This window comes from Eriocheir sinensis, chromosome 2, assembly GCF_024679095.1.
Source record: "Eriocheir sinensis breed Jianghai 21 chromosome 2, ASM2467909v1, whole genome shotgun sequence".
NCBI classification, from domain to species: Eukaryota; Metazoa; Arthropoda; class Malacostraca; order Decapoda; family Varunidae; genus Eriocheir; species Eriocheir sinensis.
Window position 1 is genome coordinate 21733760 of NC_066510.1, and position 27273 is coordinate 21761032.

Genomic DNA, 27273 nt, shown 5'->3' on the forward strand with positions numbered 1-27273 from the left:
CATTAAGAGAGAGAGAGAGAGAGAGAGAGAGAGAGAGAGAGAGAGAGAGAGAGAGAGAGAGAGAGAGAGAGAGTTGTGTGGTCTATTAAGGCTTCCGACCTCTGGGAAATCCCTGTTAAATGAGCTTATAAATTATAGATTCGTGGAAGAATAATTAAGCTGTCATGAACATATCCGGAGGGAATGAACATTACGTCTCTCTCTCTCTCTCTCTCTCTCGTACCCCGTAGCAGTAGACGTGTCAGATGAACCTGCGCCCCACAATTTTAAAAGAGAAAAAAATATTGTAATGTGTTAATTATATTTATGGTAGTTTATATTGCCAGAGTAATTATATATGATACGATTATGGGATCTACTTATTTATTTTTGAAGTGTTTATTTTGTTAATGTACGTGTTTAGTTTGTCAGTTCATGATAGCTTGATTTTGATGTTGTTCATATCATCTTCGAGCACCGCTTCAGCCAAGTTTTGTGGAAGGTTCGAATCATATACCTGGAACTAATCCATTACTTCGGTCGGGCGTGATTGGTGCTTTGAATTATTGTTTGAGTCAGATTGAGCTGATGCTTCGGATCTTCACTGAGCGTAGGTTAGCATTATATCCCGAGAGGCGCGAGAGGGAGGCGGTGGGACAGCACTGTAGCATAATGGCGTGTTTTTTCTCCTCGATTGTGATGGAATCCGGTTCGTCAGGGTAAGAGTGGAGTTTTGTTTAAGTTCTGTCAAATCGAGTAAAGTGGAATGTTGTGTGAAGTGATTGTCACCGATGTGATGATTGAAGACAAAACTATAACTACATAAAAGCTTAGTCAAAGAATATGAAGTATCTTTACTTCCATCTGCTAAAGCCAACAACCAGTTTCTTGACAAACAACTTATATATGAATATTGTAGCAGTGGAAATATTAATATAATTGAAGTGCGCGCGCGCACACACACACACACACACACACACACACACACACACACACACACACACAGATCTTTCCATTTATTTCAGTGATGTTTGTTTATAATTGGTGATTGCTTGCTGCAGAGAGAAGCATAAGCAGCAGTAACAGTAACTGCCATTTTTTTACTGCGCGAGTGTTAACAAGTGTGTCTTCTTCCTTCCAGACCTGCGGCGGTACTTCCAGGAGCCGCCGTACTCCCAGTCGGTGCCGCTGGAGCAACACGTGGAGCTGCGGTGCCTGCCGCCCGTCGGCCGCCCGCAGCCCACCGCCACGTGGCTCAAGGACAACGTGCCCATCGACCTCGAGAAGCACCCGAGTTACAAGTGAGTGTCAAGGGTGGAAAGATTGGATACCATGGCTTAGGATAGGGACTATTTTTTTGTTCCTAGGAATATTTGTAAAGATACTGATGTGAAAACTAACAAAACAAACACTAGTTACAAGCGCATGGCTGTCTTTGTTTAGGGGTTCCAAAAAAAATCAGTGATTTAGTGTGATTGCTGTTTTTTTGCTTGTATAACTGAATGACTTGGCGTAATCGATTTAGAAACTACAAATAACATTCACGCTAGTTACGAGTGAATAACGGCGGTGCAAGTCTGTGTTTAAAGTAAAATAAATGAAATTACAAGAGACGGACTGATTTATGAGTGTAGAATTGAATTCAAACACGAAATTGGGGTTAAAAATAAAATAAACTACAATTCAGAATTGGTAAAACAAATAACGGATCAGTAAAATGTTCAAACTGAAACAGCATGCGACTACAAAGGTCATAACTGACTTATGCATTTAGATGTGAATATTTATAGAGAACTAACAAGAGTGAATGACTGTGTCGGTCGTACAGGTACTCTCAAAGGATTGTCTGTGTGAGGGTGATGAACTGGGTGCTATTTCAAGCGACGTAGAATAAATATTGCTTCTATTAAGGGACTTCTTTGCGCGAGGAATATAACGAAGTAATTGGCGTAGAAACAACCAACCTCGCGTTAGAATTTATCGGCAGGGAACGGCACCCAGCAGTCGGTCCTTTTAGGAGTGAGAAAAAAAAATAGTACGATTGCAAGAGACATGGACGGATTTTTTGCAAGTGGAATTGAATGTAAAGACTAAAACCGTGTAGGAACGACAAAACATTCGAGTTACAAGTACCACGGCCCTCAAACGACGGTCTGTTTAAGTGAAAAATTGAGGGCGATTACAAGGGACGTGGACCGAGTTTTGCTTGTAGTCTTACTCGTGCGGGCGAGGAATACAAAGAAGAAATCGGTGTAGAGACGACGCGACACAAGAGATAAGCCTCGCGTGCCCTTACCGAGACTTTATCTGCTTAAGATGCATCGCCGCGGCTCAAGAAACTGGTTCAGCTGATGAGGCGACGTAGAAAAAAGAAAAACTAGCTTGCGAGAATCTACACGTGTTGTGCTGTAGACTGTGAAGGGCATCGGGGAACAACCGCAAAAAAGTGACAAGGTCTATCGATGCAAAATAGGAAGAGCGTTTTCGGTCAATTAAACAAATGTGGCTTTGTCCGAGAGAGTGAGTGAGTGAGAGAGTGAGAGAGTGAGAGAGTGAGTGAGAGAGAGAGAGAGAGAGAGAGAGAGAGAGAGAGAGAGAGAGAGAGAGAGAGAGAGAGAGAGAGAGAGAGAGAGAGAGAGACTTCCAGAGACGATGCATCCAACACACACACACACACACACACACACACACGCAGAGAGAGAGAGAGAGAGAGAGAGAGAGAGAGAGAGAGAGAGAGAGAGAGAGAGAGAGAGAGAGAGAGAGAGAGAGAGAGAGAGAGAGAGAGAGAGAGAGAGAGAGAGAGAGAGAGAGTTTGTTTTAAAGATCACACTTCAGAAATCTTTAAAACTTAATTTTTTTTTTTTAATGATAATGCTACTCTAAGGAGAATTTGATTACTCCTTATTTCGTCTTCCTTTCATCTCGCATTTCCCAATTAAATTAAATCGTGTATATCTATTCATGTATTTATTTACGTATATGAACGGTATTTTTTTTCCTCCAGGATCTCCTCAGAGGGTTCCCTGCTGATCCTCTCCGCCCGGCCAGAAGACTCCGCGAACTACACGTGCGAGGCGGAGAACGTGGCGGGGAAGAGAGTGTCCGACCCCGCGGTGCTGAAGGTGTACGGTGAGTGTGCTGCGCCGTGCTGTGTTGTTGCTGGGCTGTGTTGGGCTGTGCTGTTGTTTTTGTTTTCGTTTGTGTGTGTGTCCATTCGTTGATGGAGCAGATAATACTTTTCCTTTCTTTTTCTTTTTTTTTCTTTTTCTTTTTTTCAAGAGTGAGATACAGAGTGAGATACAGAGTGAGATACAGAGTGAGATACAGAGTGAGATATAGATTGAGGTATAGATTGAGGTATAGAGTGAGACAGAGTGAGACAGAGTGAGACAGAGAGAGAGAGAGAGAGAGAGAGAGAGAGAGAGAGAGAGAGAGAGAGAGAGAGAGAGAGAGAGAGAGAGAGAGAGAGAGAGAGAGTCACGTCAGGGTCATAGGATAGCCTTCGCCAGGAAATCGTAAATCAATCATTCCTTCCTGAATGAGATTCGCCTTTAAGATTTCCCACTCTCCCCTTGCTCTTTTTTCCCCGCTTCCTCTTCCTCCTCCTGCCCCTCCTCTTGTTCCTTCGTCAGAACTATATAAAAAAAAATCTTAAATCCATTATTCAGAAAGCAGCTTTTTTTATGTGACAAGGCAATGTGTGTAGAAATTCAATCAGTTTGTCATTTACTTCAGAATACCATTAATTTCACATAACAATCAAATGTATAATGATTGCTCTTATTGACCCTCTTCCTCTATTTCTCCTCATCCTTCATTTCCTTTTTCTCTTCTTCCTCTTCTTCACCTTCCTCCTCCTTCCTGAAAATGATGGCTTCTCCGGGTGAAAGGGACACCTGGGGCTTCTCTTATTCCCGGTGTTCTGGAGCTTCCTCGCGGCGTGGCTTCATCCTGAATGTCCGTGTTAATTAACGTGCTCAGGCGGTGGATGGCGGCCGCCGCATCTCCTCTGGGTGTGGCTGAGGCGAGAACTGGACACTGCGCCGCTTTATCAGACTTGACTATGACTTAAAGCCACGTTAGAGACAGGCTTTAGCAGAGATAATTCGACCTTCTCTTATTTTCCACTCTCTGGCTTACATTTATTCTGAGATACGTTTTTATTGCTGCTGTTTGTTGTTGTTGTTCGTGTAGTTGTTTGCAGCGAAGTCATCGGTGCAAATCGCTCTAATGAGGACCGACTTGCGGTTCCCAACAACAAGCAGTCATGAAGTCGCCGCAGGGAAGGAAGAGGAAGTATATAATTAGTTGAGGGCAAGGTGTGAGAGTCCAGTTTATCACGGAAAGGAAGAGGAAGAATATAATTAATTGAGGGCAAGGCGTGAGAGTCCAGTTTATTACGGAGAAGGAAGAGGAAGAATAGAATTAGTTGAAAGTAAGGGGAAGGAAAGAAGAAAAGTTGAGGGTAAGGTGTTAGTCCAGCTTGTCACGGGAAAGGAGGAAGAAGAGTGGAGAGAAAGTTGAGGGCAAGGTGTGAACAAGGAGGGGTGTGAGAATCCAGCTTGAGAGCACGTGAAGTTTGAGTCAAGCTTGTCCCGGAGAAGGAAGAGGAAGAATAGAAGCTGAGAGTAAGGTGTGGGTCCAGCTTGTCGGGGAGAAGGAATAGAAGGAAGGGACGGAGCTGGGGATGAGGTGTGGGAGTCCAGCTTGTCGCGGGGGACGTGCGCGGCATCTCCGAGTCCTCTCTGACCATGGACGGTGATGGACTTGAGATACGACGAGGCGCGGAGATGGAGAGAGAGAAAGACGGCTGTATCTTCTCTCTTTTTCTTTATGTGAGTGTGTCTTATGTGTCTTACTTACACTTCTCCATCTGTTGGTCTTGTGTCTGATGGGGAAAGGATAGCTGTTTATTTCTTTTTCTCTGTGTTCATCTGTGCTTCCTACCCTCCTGCCTGTCTGTAGTTGTTGCATCTGATGGAGGGAGAAACATGTATATATCTTTTATCTTTTCTTTGTACGTGCGTCTGTGCATCTTATTCACTTGGCCGTTTGTATAGCTGTTTTATCTGATGGAGGAAGGTTGGCTGTACTTTTGCGAGCGTACGTGCGTCGGTGCTTCTTACTCATGTCCGCCTGTAACTTTTTTTATTGGCGGTGACTCAAGGTTGTGTTCTGGCGCGGACGAGTGTTCCGCCGGAGGGTTCACGTCTGCTTGCATGTCGAATAGATTAATACATATTACCCGAGGTCCGTCTCCACACCTGACAGGCGAGTTGTCTGGCTGAAGAGAGGAGCAGGAGAGAGGGGGTGTAAATGAAGGGAGAGTGGGAGGGGAGGGGAGGAGGAGGAGGTAGTGGAGAAGTCGCGCCGGTTGAGGTCCGTCAGGCGCCATTCATCAAGTCGAGTGTCAGAAAGGAACAACGTGAGGCGAGGGTGACCACTAACACACCATCATCATTATCCCCAAGTGTGTGTGTGTGTGTGTGTGTGTGTGTGTGTGTGTGTGTGTGTGTGTGTGTGTGTGTGTGGCCACAGTGCTCTTAATGTCCCCGGTGACGCCTCCAGGACTAGCAGATGCCGTCGTGTGATGGCCAACGCCCTGTCACTATCTCGAACACTGATAGGCATCCGCGGAGGCGTCTGGGAATTGTCTGAACGCTGCGTCCCGGCGTGGTGCATCGCGATGGTCCTGTGGTCTGAGCCTTGAAGGGACTCAAACCCGAGGAACTGTCAGTGACCAACCGATAAACCCTGATCGCTCTGGACACCAACGCGGTTCAGAAGCGTCCTCCTTTATCGCACAAGGCAGCGAGTGGATACATGCATCGCTGCTTGGTGGTAATGATGTCCCCGGTGACGACCACGATAATTGGACCCTTGTTGCATCAAACGTTCACTACATAATTGCTTACTTCGTTAAAGTGGAGAATCTCTACTCTAGTCACCGCAGAGCTATGAAGAATCGCTTTAATGGGACGGGTTTCAGGGAGAGAAAGGCAACGAGGAGCAAGGGACTGATGGTTGTTATAGACATTGCGAGCCTCGTACCATCACTGCCTCGCTGCGTACTGCGTCACAACGGATGCTTTTTATCGTAATTACCGTATGGCTGTAAGGGCCGCCGCGACGCTGGGGGAAAGGGAGAGGAGGAGAGGGGTGGGACGAGGAGTAAGGGCCGGACAGTTAGTTACATCAGTGATTGTGGCCGAAGACAAACTATCGACGCTGACAGGTGCCATTATTTCTCGTCATCTCCCTCCTCCTTATACGCTCGCAGCGACTTTCTCCATTTTCTGTATTTTTTCACCCCTTCATTTTTACGTCGCCCATGCATCAGTGATCACTTCGAGGCCTATTTGAGCTTCGGGTTATGAGCGTCGTTTTCTCGTTGGGTGATCGCTGTGGCTTCCGGCCGTTCATTGACTACGATTCTGTTCTCCGAGTCTTGCTTCACCACGTTACGCAAGAGAGAGAGAGAGAGAGAGAGAGAGAGAGAGAGAGAAGCCTCCTGAGAGTGGGTGAATCTCTTTCCTCTGAGTGGTGGGGCGTGTCACGGACTGAAGGGACATCCCGCGGGAGGGGAGGAAGTAGGGAAGACTCTCCTCCTCTTTCCTTTCCTCCTCTTCTTTTTTCTTCTTCCTTCCTCTCCTCCTTAAGTGGTGTTTCTTGTATATTCTCTTGCATGTCCTCACTCGTATATATATTCTCTCTCTCTCTCTCTCTACCGCTTTCACCGTCAAATATTTCTTATCAATTAATTTCTCATTCCTTCTTTTCTTCTCCTACTCATTGCTAGTCAAGTTAGTCAGTCAGTCAAATCAGATAGCCACTCGTTCACTTGCTCACTCACTCACTCACTCACTCACTTCGCCGTCCTTACTCACTCACTCACTCACTCACTTCGACGTCCTTACTCACTCACTCACTCACTCACTCGCTTCGCCGCCTTTCCTTCACTTTCCACTCGAAGCAACACTGTCAGGTATCGTCGGTTATTGCATACCTGCCTCCACACCCGTCTCTTTCCTTCCTAGTTTTCCATCGCGATATTCCGTCGATGCCTCGGCTTGTCCCATTCATATTTCGTCTCAATTATTTTACGCCCGTTGAACGCAAGATATTTGGTTTCAACACTATATATATTTTTTTCTTTGTTGGCTGGCCTTTCCATTTCCCTGCCACACACACTTTCACTCACTCACCTACCCCCCCACCCCCACCCCCCCACCCATACACACACACATACACACACACTATTTTCCGTCATGTCTTTGATGAGCAAATAATCATAAGCGTTTTAATGCCATCGATAAATTGAGTAAATGCGATTATTCCCCTTTTTATGGTTTCCAAGTGAATGCTTCCAATACGAGGTTTATTTACACGGTCGTATATACGTGTTTTGGTACGAGTATTAAAGGTGAGGGCCAGGTGAGCGCTTTATGTAGTTCAGGTGAATATAGAAGAGATGGGAGGGAGGAAGTCTGCGGGGCGTGTGATTGGAGAAATATTAGTGAAAGAAACTCCACGGATCTTTCTCGCTGTCTTTCACATTCTTCATAGTTGGAGTGGAAACATTACAAAAACGATGGAAAAAGAAAGTCTCTAGGGAAAAAAGGTGGGTGGCTGAGAGAGAGAGAGAGAGAGAGAGAGAGAGAGAGAGAGAGAGAGAGAGAGAGAGAGAGAGAGAGAGAGAGAGAGAGAAGACAGGCAACAAGGAAAGTTGTATCGAAGGAATTTATATAAGACGGAGAAGACAGAATGGGAGGAGGACGAAGGGGAGGGAAAAGACGAAGGGAAGGGTGAAGAAAGGAAGAAGGAAGAGAGAGACAGCAAGTACGGGGAGAAAGCGCCTGGGGAGGAAATTATAAATCGAAATTGACGGGTCTGGCGGCTTCTGTTTCACCACTTCGAAAGGAAATTGGTCTTTTATTTCCTTCATGAAGACTGACACGCTCGTTGGGATGGGTCGCCCCGGCTACCTCGACGCTGTTTTCCCCTTGTCGCTCCCTCGCCTTCCTTTGTCTTCAATCCCAGTCGTTCATTTCTCTCCTGATTATTTCCTTTCCCTGCTCCTTTTTTTTCTTTCATTCAGCTGTCAGTTGCATTTCTTTCTTTATTACTTTCTTTTTCGTCATTCCTTTTTTTCTCTTTTAGTTGTCTTTCACTTTCATTTTCTTTTGTGGTTTTTGTTTTTGTATTGTTAGAGTTTTGTTAGCATTATTAGTCATACAAGAAGTAGTAGTAGTAGTAGTAGAAGTAGTAGTAGTAGTAGTAGTAGTAGTAGTAGTTGTTATTTTTAGTTTTGACACCTGTTTCATTTTTACAGTTTTTGGTAACTTTCTTTGTAGCATGTTTTTTTTTCTTTCTTCTACTGTCGGGTACACATTTTTTCCCAAGTAACGCGAGATAACTTTTTTTCCACTCACCGCTATTCAATTTTCAGCGACCTGGCTTTCCATTGTTTTGGTTAATCCGTTTAATTCTCTCTCTCTCTCTCTCTCTCTCTCTCTCTCTCTCTCTCTCTCTCTCTCTCTCTCTCTCTCACTAAAACAAAAAAAATAGCGGAAAGTCTTTAACAACACACTGAACTTCACTCTTTAAGCCGCTACTGATTCCCTCTCATTATCATCCCATTTATCCCTCATTATCGCTCTTCCATTATCCCTCACACGTTCCACTTCCTCCTCTCCTCTTACATCTCCTCGTCTTTTCCCCGTCTCCCTCGCGCCTCGCCCTGACTGACTGTAATCCGCCACCACAGTCAGCGGCGGGCAAGTGATAACAGCAATTTTCGACGTCAATCTGAGGAAAAGGGGATCCCGCTTCCCTGCCTGACGAAGGGATATTGAATTCCTTCTGTCGGGTCCGTCCTTGGGTGGCGCGATTATTTGTAAAGAAGGGCGAGGGGGGAAGGGAAGGGGAGAAGCGCAAATAGATGGATGCGGAGGGGAAGAAGAAAGAGGAAAAGGAAGAGGAGGCGGCGCAGGAGGAGGAGAAAATGAAAATGCAAAAGGAGGCGGAAGTGGAAGACGAAAATGGCAGAAAATCGAGTTGGAGTCTCGTAAAGGGGACAGGAAATGAGTATAAATGAAAGAGGAGAAAGAGAGAGAGAAGGAGAGATCGGACATTAAAAAATGATAAAAGAAGTGAAGAAATGTCGAAATATACCGTCAAAGGGAATAAATTACGCGCAGGGGATTACAAAAAGGGAAAAATACGACAATGCAAAATAGCTGCAGGACATTTTTATTTAGAGAAGATCCGCCAGAGACTGAGACAAACACGGTCTTAAAGGCACACCAACAAAGAGAGAAGAGGAGGAGGAGGAGAAGGAAGAAGAAAGGAATGGAAGAGGAGAACAGGAAGGAGTCAGAGGGGAGAGGGGAGGCGGGGATTAGGAATTGGGCAGCAGTTGGTGAGTGATTAAGAGGATTGGTAGGACGGAGACGTGAGTGATTGGGAGGGAGGCGAGGAGGAAGGGAGGTGGACGCGGAATGGAGAAAAGACAGAAGAGATAGAATGAAAGGGAGAGTTACAGTATTGCGCGCGGATAAAGAAGAGGAACAAGAAAAAGATGGAAGGGCAGATGTGCAGGCGAATTGAAGAAAGAATGAAAAAGAAGAGGAAGAAGAAAGGTGATAGTGAAGAGGAGAAAGCAATCAATATAGACAGTGACAATAAGATAAACTGACAGTGAAGTATTAAATTTGACGCATTTCTTGACATAAAACCTTGAAAATATAAGAACTGAGGCGTAAGAGAGAGAGAGAGAGAGAGAGAGAGAGAGAGAGAGAGAGAGAGAGAGAGAGAGAGAGAGAGAGAGAGAGAGAGAGAGAGAGAGATGGGAGGAATGGGAGGGATGATGAAGTCAGGGGATAAATCCGAAAAGGAGATGGAGTGGTCAAATGGATTGTTGCTGTTGGTTAATGGGGAAGGTAGTGATGAGGAGCGTTTAGATAAGGCGGTCCTGATGTAGGGAAGGAAGGGCGACTACGGGGAGGAGGAGGAGGAGGAGGAGGAGGAGGAGCCGGAGTATCGTAGAGTCTGTAGAAGGATAAATAGATACTGGGTGACGTAGAAGTAGATTGAGGTGCTATTATCATTATCGTCATTTGTGTTTCTAGTTTTCTTCTTTTTGTTTTGTCTTTTGAGGTTACTTTTTTGAGGTCTTTTGAGGTTACTTTGAGTTTTTAGGTTTTTTAAGGTTCCTTTTTTTAGATTGCTTTTTGAAGTTACTTTGCGCGTGCATCTGCGACTTGTTTTTGTTTTTTATGACACTGAAATGATGCTTTGTTCCGTTTTCTTTGGTTAGTTTTAGCGTATTCTTTTCATAATCGAGTGTTCTTACGTAAGGTGATATAGATTCTCTCTCTCTCTCTCTCTCTCTCTCTCTCTCTCTCTCTCTCTCTCTCTCTCTCTCTCTCTCTCTCTCTCTCGTTCGTTTAGCTCCCAGTTTGAAGAAAAAAAAAAAGAGCTCCTAATGGCATTTCCTCTTTCTCTTATCACTTTCCTTCTTTTTCTTCCCTTATCTCTTCCTCCATTCTCTGATTCTAATGAGAGATTTAAGGTAAGAAAGAGACGGTAAAACTCCTTAGTGATGTGATTTATTATTCTCAAGGTCAGGAGGGAAAGAGGAGGAGGAGGAGGAGGAAGAGGAAGGAAAGGGGAAAGTGAGGGAAGTTAAGAAAAGTTGAAACAGAGAACGAGGGTGCGGACGAGAAATATGTGGAGGGAAAATGTGTAACGATGAAGCATATTTGTGAGAGAAAAAGGAATGTGCTGGAGAAATTTGAAGGCGAGGAATGTGGAAAGCTGAATTAATTGCTTGAACCGAACAGGGAAGGAAGAGAAAAAGATACCCGGAAAATCATAAAAGAAGGAAAAAAACTAAACATACCAGAAATTAAGGAATATACAACCATAAAAGAATGCAGACAACAGGGAAAGGAAGAAAGGATGAGGAGGAGAAGAGAGGAGATAAATGGAAATCGTAAGAATGATGATAATAAAGAAGAACCGGAAAAGGAAGACTGGATGAGGAGTAGAAGAGAGGAGATAAAAGGAAACAGTAACAATGATAATAAAGAAGACAACAGGAAAAGGAAGAAAACATGAAGAGTAGAAGAGAGGAGATAAAAGGAAGCAGTAACAATGATGATGATAATGAAGACAACAGGAAAAGGAAAAAATTATGATAATGAAGACAACAGGAAAAGGAAAAAATGATGATAATGAAGACAACAGGAAAAGGAAAAAAAAACGAAGAGAAGGAGATAAGAGGTAAAAGGAAGCCCATAACAACCAGCCACAGAGAAAGGGATGAAGGGAGGAAGAGGGAGATGAGAGGGAGACAGATCAGGTACAAAAAAAATGCAGAGAAGAAAAAAAACAAAACAAAGAAAGCATCAGGAGTAACAGAGAGGAGGTATAAGGAAGCCCGTAACAACAAACCACACAGAGGAGGACGAAGGGAGGAAGAGGAAGAGGTAGGAAGAGAGGGAGACAGGGCAGCCAAGAGGGAGAGAATGGGCCAGATGTGCAGGATGGGCGCAACACAATGAATCCTTTGTGTCACGTGTGTTGCGAGGAACATCCCGGGAAAGGTGTGTGTGTGTGTGTGTGTGTGTGTGTGTGTGTGTGTGTGTGTGTGTGTGTGTGTTTCCTGGTTTCTATGCTTATTTTTTTGCCTTCTCTCCGTCCCCTTCCTCCTCTTCTTGTATATCTTCCCCTTCGTCGTCGTCCTCCTCCTCCTCCTCTGCACCCTCCTCTATATCTTGCTTTTCCTTCTCCTCCTCCTCCTCCTCGTCCATCTCGTCCTCCGCCCTGGCCAGATGGCTCCACAAAAGACGACTCAACCTGTTACATGGAGAGTTACGTGGAGGGTTCTTTCTCTCTCCCTCCTCCTTCTCCTCTCCCTACTCATCCCCCCAGCTTCCCTCCCCCCCAGTCTCCTCCCTTGACCCTCCCTCAGTCTCCCCTGCTCCTCCAGCCTCGAGTGGCACTTGAGGGGGCCTATTGAGCCCTCCTGCGCGCCTGTTTGCACCGCCGTCAATCGCGTAATGATCCTGCAGACGTGAAAGCGATGGCGGGTCTTCAAAAAATTCCTCTCCACTTCGGTTTATGGATTGGACGGCGAAGAGGGACAGACAGGGATTGAAGGGGAATGAGGGAGCTTACACAGATACAGACAACACACGCACACGCACCCCCCTACCCCCCACGCACACAGGGGAACCGCACCGTGTCATCTGGCCAGGAGGATCGCACGCCCCGGGGTTTCTGCCGGAAATTTGACGGTCCCATCTGCCGGTGTCGAGAAACCTAGGATGGATTTTATTATCCGTTCGACAAGGGGGTTTCGAGGATAATTCGTTTCGCAATAGAGAGTGATAGAGCAGGGAAGGAGACGAGTACCTTACGAGAGAGAGAGAGAGAGAGAGAGAGAGAGAGAGAGAGAGAGTTTTAATTGGTTGTAAGCAGCACTGGTCGGTGTTTCAATTGGTATAATCCGAAGCGCAGATTCAATTTTAAGTTCAAAGGTTCAGTGGGGCTTCTCCAATCAGTGCTGACGGAGGGGAAGCAGCGGCGGAGGCGAGGGTGGAGTGGTGAGGCGTGGGGCGGTCGAGAGGCTGAAGTAGGGGCCGGCCGCGAGGGGAGGCCTGATGCACGGGTCGGGAGGCGATTAGCAGGGAGAAATGAGGGTTTAAGGGGGTAAAAAGGATCCAAAAAGTATCGAAAACTTATGGGGTGATTAGTGAACGGTGCCCGGCGACAGTGAGTTACTCGTCGGCAGGGAAGGAAGGGAAGAGAGGCCGGAAATGGGAGAGAGACGTGGCGAGTGGATCGAAAATAAGACGAGGACGAAAACGAGGACGAGGACTCAGACTTGAAGACTCATGGGTGGTCATGATCATTATTTCCTTTACCAAAATAGAAAACGATGCACTTGAACGATATTTCGAGGGATTGCCAAGTTAAATAAAGCAAAACAAAGGCCATGATGAAAAGTAAGAAATGGGACATACTTTTCAGAGGGAAGAGTACAAAAGAGGTAGAGCTTTGGGCAATCAAGATCATTATTTCCTTTAACAAAATAGAAAACGATGCCCTTGAAGGGTATTTCGAGGGATAGCCTAGTTAAATAAGGTAAAACAAAGACCACAATGGAAGGTAAGAAATGGGACATACTTTTCAGAGGGAACATACAGAGAGGCAGAGTTTTAAGTAGTCTACGGCGGGAGGGAAACTTTCCTTAATTGGCCCATCATTCTGAATTATTTACCCTCCGTCTCCCCCTCACTCTCTTCCTCCCTTTACTCATTCACTATTCTCTCCCGTCTCCCCCTCAATCCCCTTCGGACGCTTGTGCCTTCGCGTAATTCAATCACTAACGATACTTGCTCCTTCCGGCTCACCGAAATGTCTAGTGGACGTCATATTTGCGTCACGGTGTGGAGATAGAGGGAAGGAAGGAAGGATATAAGGAAAGAAGGATATGAAAGAGGGGAAGAAAGGAAGAGAGGAAGTAGGAAAGAGAGGAAGTAAGAAAGAGAGGAAGGAGGAAATAGGGGAAGAAGGAAATAGGGGAAGAAGGAAATAGGGGAAGGAAGAAATAGAGGAAGGAAGAAAGACAGAGGAAGTAAGAAGGAGAGGAAGAAAGGAGAAAGAATGAAGCAATAGAGGAAGGAAGCAGGAAAACCCACACTAAGAAACCCACCCAACACCAACCTACACGCACTCTCACCTCACCTGTTAATGAGTATCCTGCGCCGAGTGACAGGTAGCCGAGCCGAGAGATGACAGGCGTAACAGTAACTGGAGCAGGGAGGCGCGTGTGCAGACAGACCTTAGAAAAGACAGAATGACAGAAACGACGCCGGGGCCTATTTTTCTCTCATCAAGTCCCTCATCTTCCCATCAGTCACTCGGTCTGCGGCGTCCACTGTGTTATTTTGTAAACCACCAACTGTGTAACGTAAAAAATGCCCCTTCATCATCCACGCTTGTCACGCGGCCACCGAGAGAGAGAGAGAGAGAGAGAGAGAGAGAGAGAGAGAGAGAGAGAGAGGGAGAGGGAGAGGGAGAGGAGGGAGAGTTCGAAGAGGGTAAAGGGAAGGAGAAGGTTTGGTTTTAAGTGGAACAAGGGCTATAGCAGATGTGCCTAGCGAAGGGTTGAAGAAAGGAAAGGAAGGAGAGAAATAAAAAGAAATGAGATAGTAGCGAAGTTTGTAGTAGTAGTAGTAGTAGTAGTAGTGGTAGTAGTAGTAATAGTAGTAGTAGTAGTAACACCAATTTCTTTTTTCATAGTAATTGACCCTAATTTATACGTTTTGAGAGAGAGAGAGAGAGAGAGAGAGAGAGAGAGAGAGAGAGAGAGAGAGAGAGAGAGAGAGAGAGAGAGAGAGAGAGAGAGAGAGAGAGAGAGAGAGAGAGAGAGAGAGAGAGAGAGTAGCTCCACTTGGGACAGAAGGGACACAGTGGGAGGCGTGAAGGAGGCGGGGAGAGAGGGAGTGAGGTAGGGAGAGAAAAGAGGGACAGTGAAAGCCTCCCTTCCTCTCCTTTCTTTTGGCAAGTGGAGGTAATTATTCCAAGTCGTAGAGATCGATCATCACCGAAGTCATTATTATCATTATCATCATCATCATCCTGACAATCATTTCAACCATTTTTACTTCTACATCATCATCTTGGATTTCATCGTAGCCATTTCTACCATCATTATAATATTCAACTTGACAATCATCGTGGTTATCGCATCATTATCATTATTTTCATTCATTAGTATTTGGCAATCATCGTAGCCATCTTTTACTTCCATCATCAGTGTATATGTTAAAGTCGTCATTGTATTCATAACTTTAATGCACTATCTTCGGACATGTAAACAAAAGGGGAAGAGGGAAAGGGGACGTAAGGAAAAAGCATCGTTATCAAACACTCGAAATTTCAGACTCACAACAAACGAGTCACAAGGAGAAGGGAAGTGGAAAGGCTGGGGAAGGGGATTATATAAGGATTAAGCCTCTCAAACCGGGATTCATTTGTTTTCTCGGGAACCCCATTTTACTTTGTGCCATATATTAATGGTCCAATTTTTACCTGTTTCTTCCAGTCCCATTCTCTTTCTTTTCAATTATTAGATTTGTATTATCTCTAAACACGCCGCTTTTCCCTATCATTTACTTTCTTGTTATCTTCACAGTGGACGGCGTGTGGTCTTTTATTTCTTGTGCACTTGTACCTGCCTCTGTCAGACTCATTATTTTCCTTTTATTTTTTCACTCCTATTATTCGTCGCAAAACACGCCTCGTTATTATGCATTATTATTATTTTCCATTCTTTTCCATCAGTGGACGGCGCGTGGTCGTCATGGTCGTCGTGGTCGGCGTGCAGCAACAGGTGTGGTCGTGGGATGCAGCGTCGTACCCGCACGTGCTCGGCTCCGGCCCCTCAGCACGGCGGGGCGGCGTGCCAGGGCCTCGCCGTGCAGAGGACAGACTGCTCCCACTTGTGTCCAGGTGAGTCCGAGGCGCCCAGGTGTTGTCCAGGTGTCCCCGGCCTCATTAACATCGTCAGTATACGTTCCTGTACCTTAGACTTGACCCTCAGTGAAATAGTTGGCCAGACAGTATCACTTACTTAGCCTTTATTTTTTACAATTAGTGGTTAATCCCCTCCCCCACTTAATCACGTGACCTCCGGAGCCTGTGGTTGACCTGTTAGTGCTGTAGTGTTGACCAGCAGTTGTTGTGGTGACGCAGCACACTCCCCCTTCCCCCACTACTCTCCCCACTACTTCAAGATCTGCCCCCCCCCCCCCCACGAACACCCCCTCCCCTCCATTTTGGTACACATAAGTACACTTCCTTCATCTTCTCCCTTTGGTGGCTCAGCACTTCAGAAAGAGTCTCTGTTTTATGCAATTATTGTCCCCCATCCTTTGAATATTGAAGGATCTTTCCTCCCCACTTTCGCCCCCTTGTTTGGTGTTGCTGCCTGTCTGTCTTTCTTGTCCTGTGAAAGTCAGTTCCCCAAGTTCTTATGTGCTATGTGAGGAAAGAAAGCTCTCTTACATCTGTTCTGAAGGACATAGCACCACCACTGCCACTACCAATAGCACCCAATAGAGTTTAGCGTATATGATTACTTCCTCTCCCCTCCCTCAATCCCCCCACAAGTGAATAGCCAGCCTCCCCTCTTTGTCCACACCACCACCACCACTACCACCACCACCACCACCAGCTGTCTCCCCTCAGTAAGCCTGCAGTCAGTCCACGGCCTCCTCCCCTCTGTTCTAACTAGTCCACAGTCATTGTCTGTACCACCCCTCGCCCGTACTAACCCGCCCGTCTCTACCTCCCGTTTTCTGCGCCGCCCGTCCGTCAGGAGGTGACTGTGAGGACGATCCATGTGAGGAGGGTGAGTCTCAGGTCCCATGTGCTACCCTCCCTCCCTCACTACTCCACTCGCTCACTCCCTCACTCCCCTGCCCCTTGTTTTCTCACTTCACTAGTAGCCGACTTCCCACCGCCACCACAGCTAGTCCTGAACACGCCCCTTTTTGCTCGTAGTTTCCTTCAGGCACCGCTTCATTGAAAGATTTTTCCCCCACGTTTTCTATGTAATGGTCGTAAATAGATTTTTCCCTTTAGATATTTGTTTCGGGAATGCTTCTTTTATTTCCTCCTCTTGTTTTATGTATTACGTAATTTAAGACTCGATATTTGTTTTTAATATTATTTTGCTACCATTATTATTATTATTATTATTATTATTATTATTATTATTATTATTATTATTATGTATTGTTTGCCTCATTGTAATAATTGTTTACTTATTTTTTCACTCCATGACCCGTTTACTTTTATTTCTCAGACCTTCAGTTGTTATGGTATTTTAGTTACATTATTATGCTCTCTCTCTCTCTCTCTCTCTCTCTCTCTCTCTCTCTCTTGCGCGCGCTTTATTTTTCTTTGTTTTTCTTTACCTTTCAAATTTACGGAATCATGAAAGCGTGTGCACCTGCAAAGCTTTCCTTCTCGCACTTTCCTCTCTCTGGACACTCGCGAACGACTGCTGTCCTGTCGAATCAACTTGTCTTGTTTATCTGTCATTCCCTCCCTCCCGCCCTCCCTCCAGCCCTCCCTTGCGCCCCTCCCTCCCTCCCTTTTATACTCGCTACAACACCTAAATTGACTTCAACTTCTGTGCACATTTTCTAGGCTACACCTGCGCCTCCTCGTTGCATGCCCCGACAAACAGCTGACTTGTTATTTTTTTCTTTCTCCACTCCTGACGTTTCTCCCATTTAATACGACGCTTCACTTCTCTCTAAATTCTCTTTCAGTGAGTCTTCTTCCCAGTGCATTATGTATATTTTCCCCTGACATTCTCAATTGGCGTGTGTTCTTGGTTTTCATCTTTCAGAGGATTTCAGTATTTTGCACTTCAAACTATCTGTCCTGTGATACACACACACACACACACACACACACACACACACACACAGTCACACACACACACACACACACACACACACACACACACACACACACACACACACACACACACACACACACAGTCACACACACACACACACACACACACACACACACACACACACACACACACACACACACACACACACACACACACACACACACACACACACACACACACACACACACACACACACACACACACACACACACACACACACACACACACACACACACACACACACACACACACACACACACACACACACACACACACACACACACACACACACACACACACACACACACACACACACACACACACACACACACACACACACACACACACACACACACACACACACACACACACACACACACACACACACACACACACACACACACGCACACACACACAGATGAATATGATATACCTAAAAGAAACTAGGAAGAAAGGTGGTTGTCTTGAGCTGATTTCTTATTCTCATCACTGGATATGTTTCACCTTTTCAATACACAAGGATTTCAGGTTTCTCTGCATCGTGGATGATTTTTCCAAGCATTGCATTTTCTTTACGATGTTGATTAATCTGTTCTTTGATTTTCCTCCTCTTCATTATTTGTCAAAAATAGTAATTTGTACCGTAATTTTCTGAATTACTGTGTTTTAGTATTAAGTTTCAGCTTTTTTTATTAGTAGCTGTACATATCAAGCTATATTTGCTTCTACAGTAATAATATCATCGTATAGTCTTCAGTAGCAGTTTTTCAGTCTACTTTTTCTCGCATTTATATCGACAAATAAAGGTCGACTATTCCTCATTCTTGTAGCGAATGGACATCAGACTTTAAACGTTCAAACCCACGTCAGGAAAACTCTTGCTGGGGGAAATAACAGTAATAATAATGATAATAATAATGATAATAACAATAATAATGAAAACTCACCTGACGGGGTTTGAAATTATGTATGTTTTCTTGTTTATATGATTGTTTGTCTTCCTCCTTCTGTTTTGCGTCTTCCCTCCCCCTTCCTTCGTTCCCTTGCCCCCCCTCACCTCCCCTGCACCTCTCCCCGCACCTCCTCCCTGCCCTCACCTTCACCTGCTCCACGCGCCTTTTAGTCACCTAGTCTGTGTAAATGCTTTTTTTTCTTCCCACCTGACTCCCTCTGACGCCTTGCCTTGCCCCTCTCCCCCGGCCTGTGTGTTAAATGTTATCTCTTCTTGGCCTTGAGTGTGTGTGTGTGTGTGTGTGTGTGTGTGTGTGTGTGTGTGTGTGTGTGTTCTTATGTGTTCAACTTTTGTGTCCCCATGACTGTATTTAATGTTTTGTGTGTTCTAATGTTTTTTGTACGTGTTTGCTTGTTTGTATGTTTGTATATGTGTTTGTGCTCGTGTCTGTGTGTGTGTGTGTGTGTGTGTGTGTTCATTGTATACTCATAAAACATACAAAACAGAAAACGGTTGTCTGCATTTGAAATAATGGACGATTCTCACAAAACAAGAAAAAAATAGTCCTCAAGTACAAGACTCATATAAACCCCAGACTGCAGCGGACAATAAATATTTGCCGCCTGATTTGTAGGTAATGGAATGGGAAGAGTTTTAAAAAGAATCTCTCTCTCTCTCTCTCTCTCTCTCTCTCTCTCTCTCTCTCTCTCTCTCTCTCTCTCTCTCTCTCTCTCTCTCTCTCTCTCTCTCTCTCTCTCTCTCGCTAGTTTAGGACACTCTCCTTCTCCTTTCTCAAAAACTTTATTACTAACGATGCAGCGTAAATAGGCCTCGAGGCTTAAAACGGGAAGAAAAAGTAGAGTCTCCCCTTTGTTCCCTTGCAAGATGTGCCGCCTGTCCAACATCCTTCACATAAGAGTTACAACAAAGACTTGGAGGATGAGTTAGGGGGGTCAGGGTCTCTCTACCTTTCTCTCTCTCTCACAGACACTTGGTGGGGTTGTAACTAATTCTAATCGGCTCCAGGGACTCCTTTTTAAATAGCCAAAGGGTTGTAAACTCTCCCAATTTAGAGACTCGTGCCTTGGGTGTTGGAAGACGCATTGACTGTCCCGCTGGAATTCAGGCACCGAGCGTAAATTTGCAGGTAGTGACGCGCCGCTGAGGTCGTTGGTTAGGATGCGTTAGGAGGACGAAGGGGCTGCCTGCTGGGTTGTGATTGTGGCGGCGACGATCTTACGAGAGAGAGAGAGAGAGAGAGAGAGAGAGAGAGAGAGAGAGAGAGAGAGAGAGAGAGAGAGAGAGAGAGAGAATATTAGTCTTGGACACTACCGTAATGAGTTGTGTGAAAAATAGGCGCATGAATAATTACAGAAAATGTTTTAAAAGGAGATTGAAACTAATAACTTACGAACGATAATGATCTTAATGGGAGTAATTACTTGAGGGGAATATCGGTCCAGATGTTGGCTAAAAAAGAAGAGCAAGCATTCCATTTTATTGCCACCCAGCCAGGCCCAGGTAGCGCGTCCCCCACAACCGGGCGGGCAACAAACACTCACCCAGTTGAGGTCAGCACTGAATTCCTTCCCCGTGTGAGTCATCTGTTGCTGTGCCTTTTGTTTGCCCTCCTGCTCCACCTCCTCCCTGTGCTCCCTGCCGTGCTACCCTCCTTGCCTCCCCTTCCCCTTTGCCTCCCCATCCTCGGCCCCATGCTCAGTCTTCCCGTGGTGGAGGGTGACTAACTCTTCGTTCCGGTGTCCCCCTCCCCCCAGCGGTGGACGGGGCCTGGGCATCATGGTCCTCCTGGTCAACTTGTGGCCCCGACTGTCGCCACCACCGCCAGAGGTCGTGCTCCTCCCCGGCGCCTCTGCACGGGGGTCGTTACTGCCCCGGAGATGACTTCACTTCAGCCAACTGCACCGGCGGCATGTGTCGCAGTGAGTATGGCGACGATACCTTCTGTGTGCCGCGATGCTCCTCTCTCCTCACTCGCGGTGACGACACGTCCTCAGGGGTGTCAGCATCATCCTGAGGTGCCAGTCATCATCAAGGTTGCCAGTCATCCCCTCAAAGAGTGCCAATCATCCTTGCAGTGTACCAACAAACCACTCGAGATGCCAGTCAGTCAAGCAGTCAATCAGTAAGGCAATCACAGCGTTGATGAGCCTCCCGTTGTGTTTTAAAATCTATTCGTCATTAGCTGTCAGTCTCTTCGAATTGCCGGAATACCAACTAGACTCGGAAGCTCTTGAAGCCTCATGGCATATTTATCAGCCCCCTGGAGCGGGTGCTTCTTTTCCTGTCAGTTCTCCTTTTGTCTGAACATTTTTCCTGCAAATTGAACAGTAGCCATTTACTACTGAGGCTTCACACCGGCTGGATTGCGCACCTAAAGCAGACATATCATTCCCAGCGAGACTGTTCATCCTTTTGCTTGTCCCAAACTAACAATTAATCAGAGTTATTGCACTTCATATGCCGGCCGAATCGCACGATAAATCAGCCTCCTTGTCCGTCAGTCATTTTGTTAATCAGAATCCCACTTAATCCCTCCTCCTGATTGCCAAATGGAATCTCTCCTTAGACTTGGACATCCATCACTTTCATTTATCGATCATTTAAAGTCTTGTCGTGCTGCCACATCGCTTGTCGGCCAGTTAGATGGATTAGCAGAAGACAAAAGGCAAGGTTATCTTAAGGAATTGCTGGTCCCAGGAGGAGACGTATAAGACGGGGACTGAATTTTGAGACGTGAATCTTCTTGAGTGTGTGTCTGTGTGTGATGGTATAAATTAGTCTTAAAACAGATCACATATCATGACAGCATGTTAATATATGCTTCAAAATGCCGTATGCTTTATAAAACGGAGTAGATTCTTCTGATTCAGTCGTCTTTCCTCCTTTCCTTTTTTCCTTTCTTTTTATCTCTGTCATCAAAGTCAACCCTTTCATGGAACCCACACACCTGTATTATTAGTTTAAAGGTCAGGTGGATATCAGCTTTAATTGACAACTCATTAGTTCCAGGTGTTTTTATGCACTAATTAGTTGTTGCATGGCAGATGGTGAATTATTCTCTCTCTCTCTCTCTCTCTCTCTCTCTCTCTCTCTCGTAGGCCCGCGGTAGGCCCCCTGGTGAGGAAGGAAGGTGGTGATGGATGTGTTGTGCGTCTAGCAAGGGACGGAGGCTCGGCTTGTTAGTGAGAGAGAGAGAGAGAGAGAGAGAGGGAGAGGGAGAAGGAGAAGGAGAAGTTACACATTATTGTTTTTTGCATTCTAAACTTGCATATTTTACTTACATGTCGTCTTTTCTGTTTTTCTCTTCCTCCTCCTCATCCTACTCCTTATCTTCCTCGACTGGTAATCCTTCCCAACCTCCTCCTCGTCGTCTCTCGCATCGCTAATCTTCCCTCCTCCTCCTCCTCCTCCTCCTCCTCCTCCTCCTCCTCCTGCTCTTCCTCTTCCTAATCTTCCCTCCACCTCGTCCCTAATCTTCCATTCTCCCTCCTCCTCCTCCTCCTCCTTCTCCTCCCCTCCTCCCATCATTACGTGTCGTCCAGCGCGCGCATTAAGGCACCGCGGCCCCTCCCTCACACCCCGCCGCGTCAGGTGCTAACAAGGTGTGACGGAGAACCCACCTGCCTGCCTACCTGCCTCCCTCCTCCCCGCCGCCTCCTTTATCCTCCTTTCTCGCCCATCTTCCTTTCCCTATCTTCCTACCTCCTCATTCTTTCCCCCGTCACCAAGCATGCCATCGTAACTAACCTTTTTTAGCTTTCTTTACATCACTTTCTTTTTTATTTATTGTTTGGCTGTAGTATTCCTTGTTTTTTTTCGTATTTCACCCACGCCTCTCCTTCCCCTTCGTTTTTTTTCCCCTCAGTGTACAAAGCCACTATGATTTTTTTTTCTCTTGTATACACCTGCTTCCTCTTCCTCCTTCTCCTCCTCCTCATCTTCTTCCTCCTCCTCCTCCTCCTCCTCCTCCTCCTCCTCCTCCTCCTTTTCCCCTAATAATGATTTTTTGTCACCTTCTCGTAGGTCTAATCAAACTAATTAAGATTCTTCACTTTCCACTAGACCTGTTTCACGTCTGTTTTTTTTTCTTATCGCAGATCCACTTGTTTGTTATTTTTTTATGTATAATTATAGGTTTATCGGAAAATGTTAGTTTTGAATATAATTTTTCTTTTAGTTTCTAAGTATCTGTGAGTGAATCAAGGAGTCCTAATACTTGAATTTGTCAGAGGAAGATTCAATGTGTGTGCGTGTGTGTGTGTGTGTGTGTGTGTGTTTGTGTGTTTGTGTGTGTGTGTGTGTGTCACGAAACCCCTATTTTCCACTCGCCTTTTACGTACACAAGCCCGGGACTTCAATTACCCACGCTCGATCATTATCTTGTCCGTGAGAGCGACGAGGGACGGGCGTTGACACACCTTCAGGACCTCCCTTCCCACCCGTCCCTTCCCATCCCTTCCATCCCCATATATGCGAGGCTTTAGGTCCCCCGCGGGATGTCCCCAAACCCGGAGGGTCCCGCGTCACGGCTCCATCTCTGTAGTTGTGCAGCGCCACGACCCAACCGATTTAGGAGCCTTCAGTAAGGACGCGCCCCTGGATACAGACATTGACAGGTCGAAGGTGGTCGCTGATGATGGTCTGGAGGGAGGCAGGGGGCAGGGAGGGACGTGTAAGTACATAGGGGTCTGTGGGTGCGAGGGATAATGTTTGGGAGAGGATAAGGGAAGAGAGGCGAATGGCAGGAAGGGTTGTGAGTCAAGATGATGGAAGAGGTAAGGAGACGAGTAAGGAAGAGGGACACAACAAGCAAGGGAGAGAGAGAATTGTTGCGTTTGGGGAGAAGGTGGGAGAAGGCAGGAGGGGAGAGACGTAAGGAAGGGGTGGGAGTTAAGATGATGGAGGAGGTAAAGGAGACATGGAGGGAGGAGGAGACAACTAGCAAGGAAGAGGAAGAATTGTGGCGTTTGTGGAGAACGTGAGGGAAGGCAGAAGGGAGGACTGTGACAAAGTTAAGGAGGCACGTAAGGGTGTGGCGGAGATAAGGTTGTGAGAGAGAGTCTATGGTGCAATAACTCGAGGTGTCCGAAGTCGTTAGCCGCGCATCCGTCACGCGGGGCGCTGGGACGGGACACCTGTTTCTCTCGCTTGCCTGTTGACGCGGCAGGAAGCCCCCTTAACCCTTCTCCATTACCCATAATCCTTGTTTGGGGCGCACCTTACCCTAATAAGGAAAGAGGTGGTGAGGGCGCTGGTGTGTGTGTGTGTGTGTGTGTGTGCGCCTACATACATAGGCTACATACATAGGTGGCCATGTGTTCCCATCGTGGCGGCTCCAGTCTGATGCAGTGCCCAGCGGAGTCTTGCGTCACTCCTAACACGCCGCTAATTCCTGTGACTTTCCTTTCCCAGACGGCCGCGGCCCCTCCGGCAGGATGTACGGCGACAAGAGCACCACAGAGGAAGGTAAGGGCGCCTCGGAGGTTCCTTGTATGGACGTGAGGAGTTACTGGCCGGTCCTCTTGAGTGTCGTAGAGGAGGTGTTGATGGTTCATATTTTAGGGGCGCAAACACCCATCCTTAATGTTCCGCAAGAGTTGGTGGGTAGTTTCTTAAAGCCACAAACCACTATCATAATATGTTCAGGTTTATGGTCGCCTTCCTTCACTCTTTCCAAGCAGTACTCGGCTGGTGACATCTCATGGACAGGTCGTTGGTGAGGGTAGACTATCACGTATTTTTCATTCCTTCTTCCTTCATTCACGTACTCGCATAGCTAACTTATCCCTCCATTCATTCCAATTTTTTTCTTCACATACCATCCATTCTCTCTCTCTCTCTCTCTCTCTCTCTCTCTCTCTCTCTCTCTCTCTCTCTCTCTCTCTCTCTCTCTCTCTCTCTCTCTCTCTCCCCCCCGCCCCTTTCCCCCTGTATTAAGTGTTCCCAATGCAAGCAACCCCCTCTTTCAGTCCTCATTCTCCTCATTCAGTATCTCATCCACCCATTTCTCTCCTTTTCAAAACTCATCCCACTCCTGTTCCTCCTATTTTCTCTCCCTCCCTCTCTACGTATACCTCCGATCCTCTCTCCCTTCAAAGATTAGGGGCCCTCACTCCCCTCCTCGTCCCGCCCTGTCAGCCTCTGTTTCCCCTCCTGCCGTCCATTAATGTGGCTTTCCCGTGTATATATATAGTTAATTGTTCCTAAAGCCCACTCATTATCACATACTTAGTCGTTTATACAGTTGAAACAATGTTAATGTTCTCTTTCATCAAATGGGTCCATGTTTATCTTTACTTATGAGGTTGCTTTCATCTGTTTCATTTCTCTCTCTCTTTCCGTCTGTCGCTACACGAGGCCAGAGGTTTTCAATGTTTAATACGATGAAAATTTAATATCATGAGGGTTTTGGAGCGTTTGCAGAAGTATAAATTATCGAATGCTATCTTATTAATGTTTTGTTTCTGATAAATTCTCTCTCTCTCTCTCTCTCTCTCTCTCTCTCTCTCTCTCTCTCTCGCCCGCGCGCGCCCACACCCACTCTCGCATAGTTCATGGTTAGTAGTAGTATTTTTCATTTAAACGCTTATTATTATATTTGTAAGGAAAGACTCTGACGAAAAGGTCGCGAGAGAGTGGAAGAAAAAAGAACTTGGCGTGATGGTACAAAAGTAGAATGAGGTTCCTAAGGGGAAGAATACATTGCCAAAAAATGAAACGTACGAAATGAAAGTTGCCCCAAAGAAAATTTAATAACAAACAATGGGGTAAATACTTCAAAATGTTGGGTCGTTGAGAGAGAGAAGGGAGGAGGCAGATACAGATACACAGAGTCAGAAAATAATGCATAAATCAAGCTTTCATCCCGTGTTGCACTTACCTCTCTCTCCCTTCCACCTCGGTAACGTCAGCATCAAGATCACAAATCAATTCACCTTCCCTTCTGATCCGCGGCGCCGGCCTTTGAGTGGCATTTCCCCCGTGTTTTTCTTGCATTATTTCCGGCTGTTGTATCTGTCATCCTCTCTCCTCTCCTGTCCTCTCCCTCTTGTCTCTTTCTCTCTCTCTCTCTCGTCTCTCTCTCTCTCTCTCTCTCTCTCCTTTGAACTCTCTCTCTCTCTCTCTCTATCTCTCTCTCTCTCTCTCTCTCTCTCTCTCTCTCTCTCTCTCTCTCTCTCTCTCTCTCTCTCTCTCTCTCTCTCTCTCTCTCTCTCTCTCCAAATCAGTCATATCTCTGCATATTGTCGTGTTGGACTATTCATTTTTTTTTTTTTTTTTATTCAGCTTCGGTTTGATATTTTGCCGGATAAATCGAGGTTTCTACTTTTTTTCCTTGTTTTTTTCGAGCATATGGTTTCCTGTTTTTCCCGTATTTTGTCAGTGATATATTCGTTTACATTTTTTTTTTTCGTAATGTAGTCTCACGCATTAATTTCGTGTTTTTTTTTATAATTTTTGCCATATGGTTTGATCGTGTGTGTGTGTGTGTGTGTGTGTGTGTGTGTGTGTGTGTGTGTGTGTGTGTGTGTGTGTGTGTGTGTGTGTGTGTGTGTGTACGAAACATGGTAATCCATATTAAAACGAAAAGTTCATACATGGAGAGAGAAAAGGGTAGAAGCATGAGATGGGACTGGGGAGAAATAAATGAAAAAATATATATGTATAAAACTATTAGTACAGAGAAAGAATGAGGACAGCGGGAAAAATGTTGAAAGGAAGAAACTCGTGTTCTACCATCTCTCCTCCCTTCCTTTCATCTCCCATTCCCTCCTCTCCCTTTTCCTCATCCCGCCCCCACATTCCCGATCTTCCCAATCCCTGCATCCTCATCCTCTCTCCCCGTCCCTCCTCTTCCCCCTCCTCGTCCCCCTGCTGCTCCCTTCTCGCCCTCTCCTGCTCCCTCCTTGTCCCTCCTCTTCCCCCTCCTCGTCCTTCCTCTTCCCCCTCCTCGTCCCCCTTCACCCTCCTGCTCCCTCCTCGCCCCTCCTCTTCCTTTCAACAATTCGTCGCGTCGTCAGATAACATTGTAATGCTCTGAGCGTAAAGTGGAGGGCTGGTTGCCTAAAGCCCTGCTGTAGGCTTTCCGGGAAGAATAGTTGTAGGGCAAAGAGCAGATAGTGAAGTGGACAGCGTAGTAGGTAGACAAAGATGGCTGGAAAATTAATGATCTTGATGTAGACGTAGCTAAAAGGGACTGACAATTTGAGATGTTGAGATCGTAGGAAATGAGTAAATAAACGAGGGTGATGTTATGATAAAAGCCAATAGAAAGGGAACTAGATGGTTGTTAAGTTGTTGGAAATAATAGCAATGTAATAATGATAATAATGGTAATGATGTTTAGATTTACAATAATAATAATAATAATAATAATAATAGAACACAACATTGGCAGATGAAGATGTAGTGTAACGCTTTTTGCACATGAATGCTTTATTTTTGCGAAGTCTTCTTGCTGCTTATTTGCTTATTTTATTTCACTACTTATTTGCTGCTTATACATACCGAGTTATTTATTTCATCATTTAAGTGAAAGTCATCCAACCCAAGGGAGTGCATGGGGCTCATTTTTCCTTCCCACGTTGCCACAGCTTCCCTTAACAGTGACTTGATTAAAAAAAAGCATAAAAAAAAGTTCCTCCACGGCAGTGATATAAACCTTGTTCTTGTGCTAAATTCTCTCCGTAGACCCCCTTAGGACGACACACGGTCGAAATTGGGATGCCAAAGGTAAGTAAATCCCTCCTGAAGACTCTAGAGAATGACTTTAAAATTCCATAATCTCTCCAGTGTCATTCTATTGCCTTTGCATCAT

General features: G+C 45.7%; 1 protein-coding gene across 1 annotated transcript in view; it reads left to right on the top strand.

The window, feature by feature from the left end:
- Positions 1–27273, top strand: part of LOC126998288 (netrin receptor UNC5C-like) — a 42137-nt gene that overhangs the window by 523 nt on the left and 14341 nt on the right. The window contains exons 2-8 of the mRNA XM_050859788.1: positions 1121–1280; positions 2984–3108; positions 15337–15504; positions 16373–16405; positions 20213–20377; positions 23871–23924; positions 27147–27188. Of these exons, the coding sequence (XP_050715745.1) occupies positions 1121–1280; positions 2984–3108; positions 15337–15504; positions 16373–16405; positions 20213–20377; positions 23871–23924; positions 27147–27188 (747 nt within the window). The remainder of the gene's footprint in view (positions 1–1120; positions 1281–2983; positions 3109–15336; positions 15505–16372; positions 16406–20212; positions 20378–23870; positions 23925–27146; positions 27189–27273) is intronic.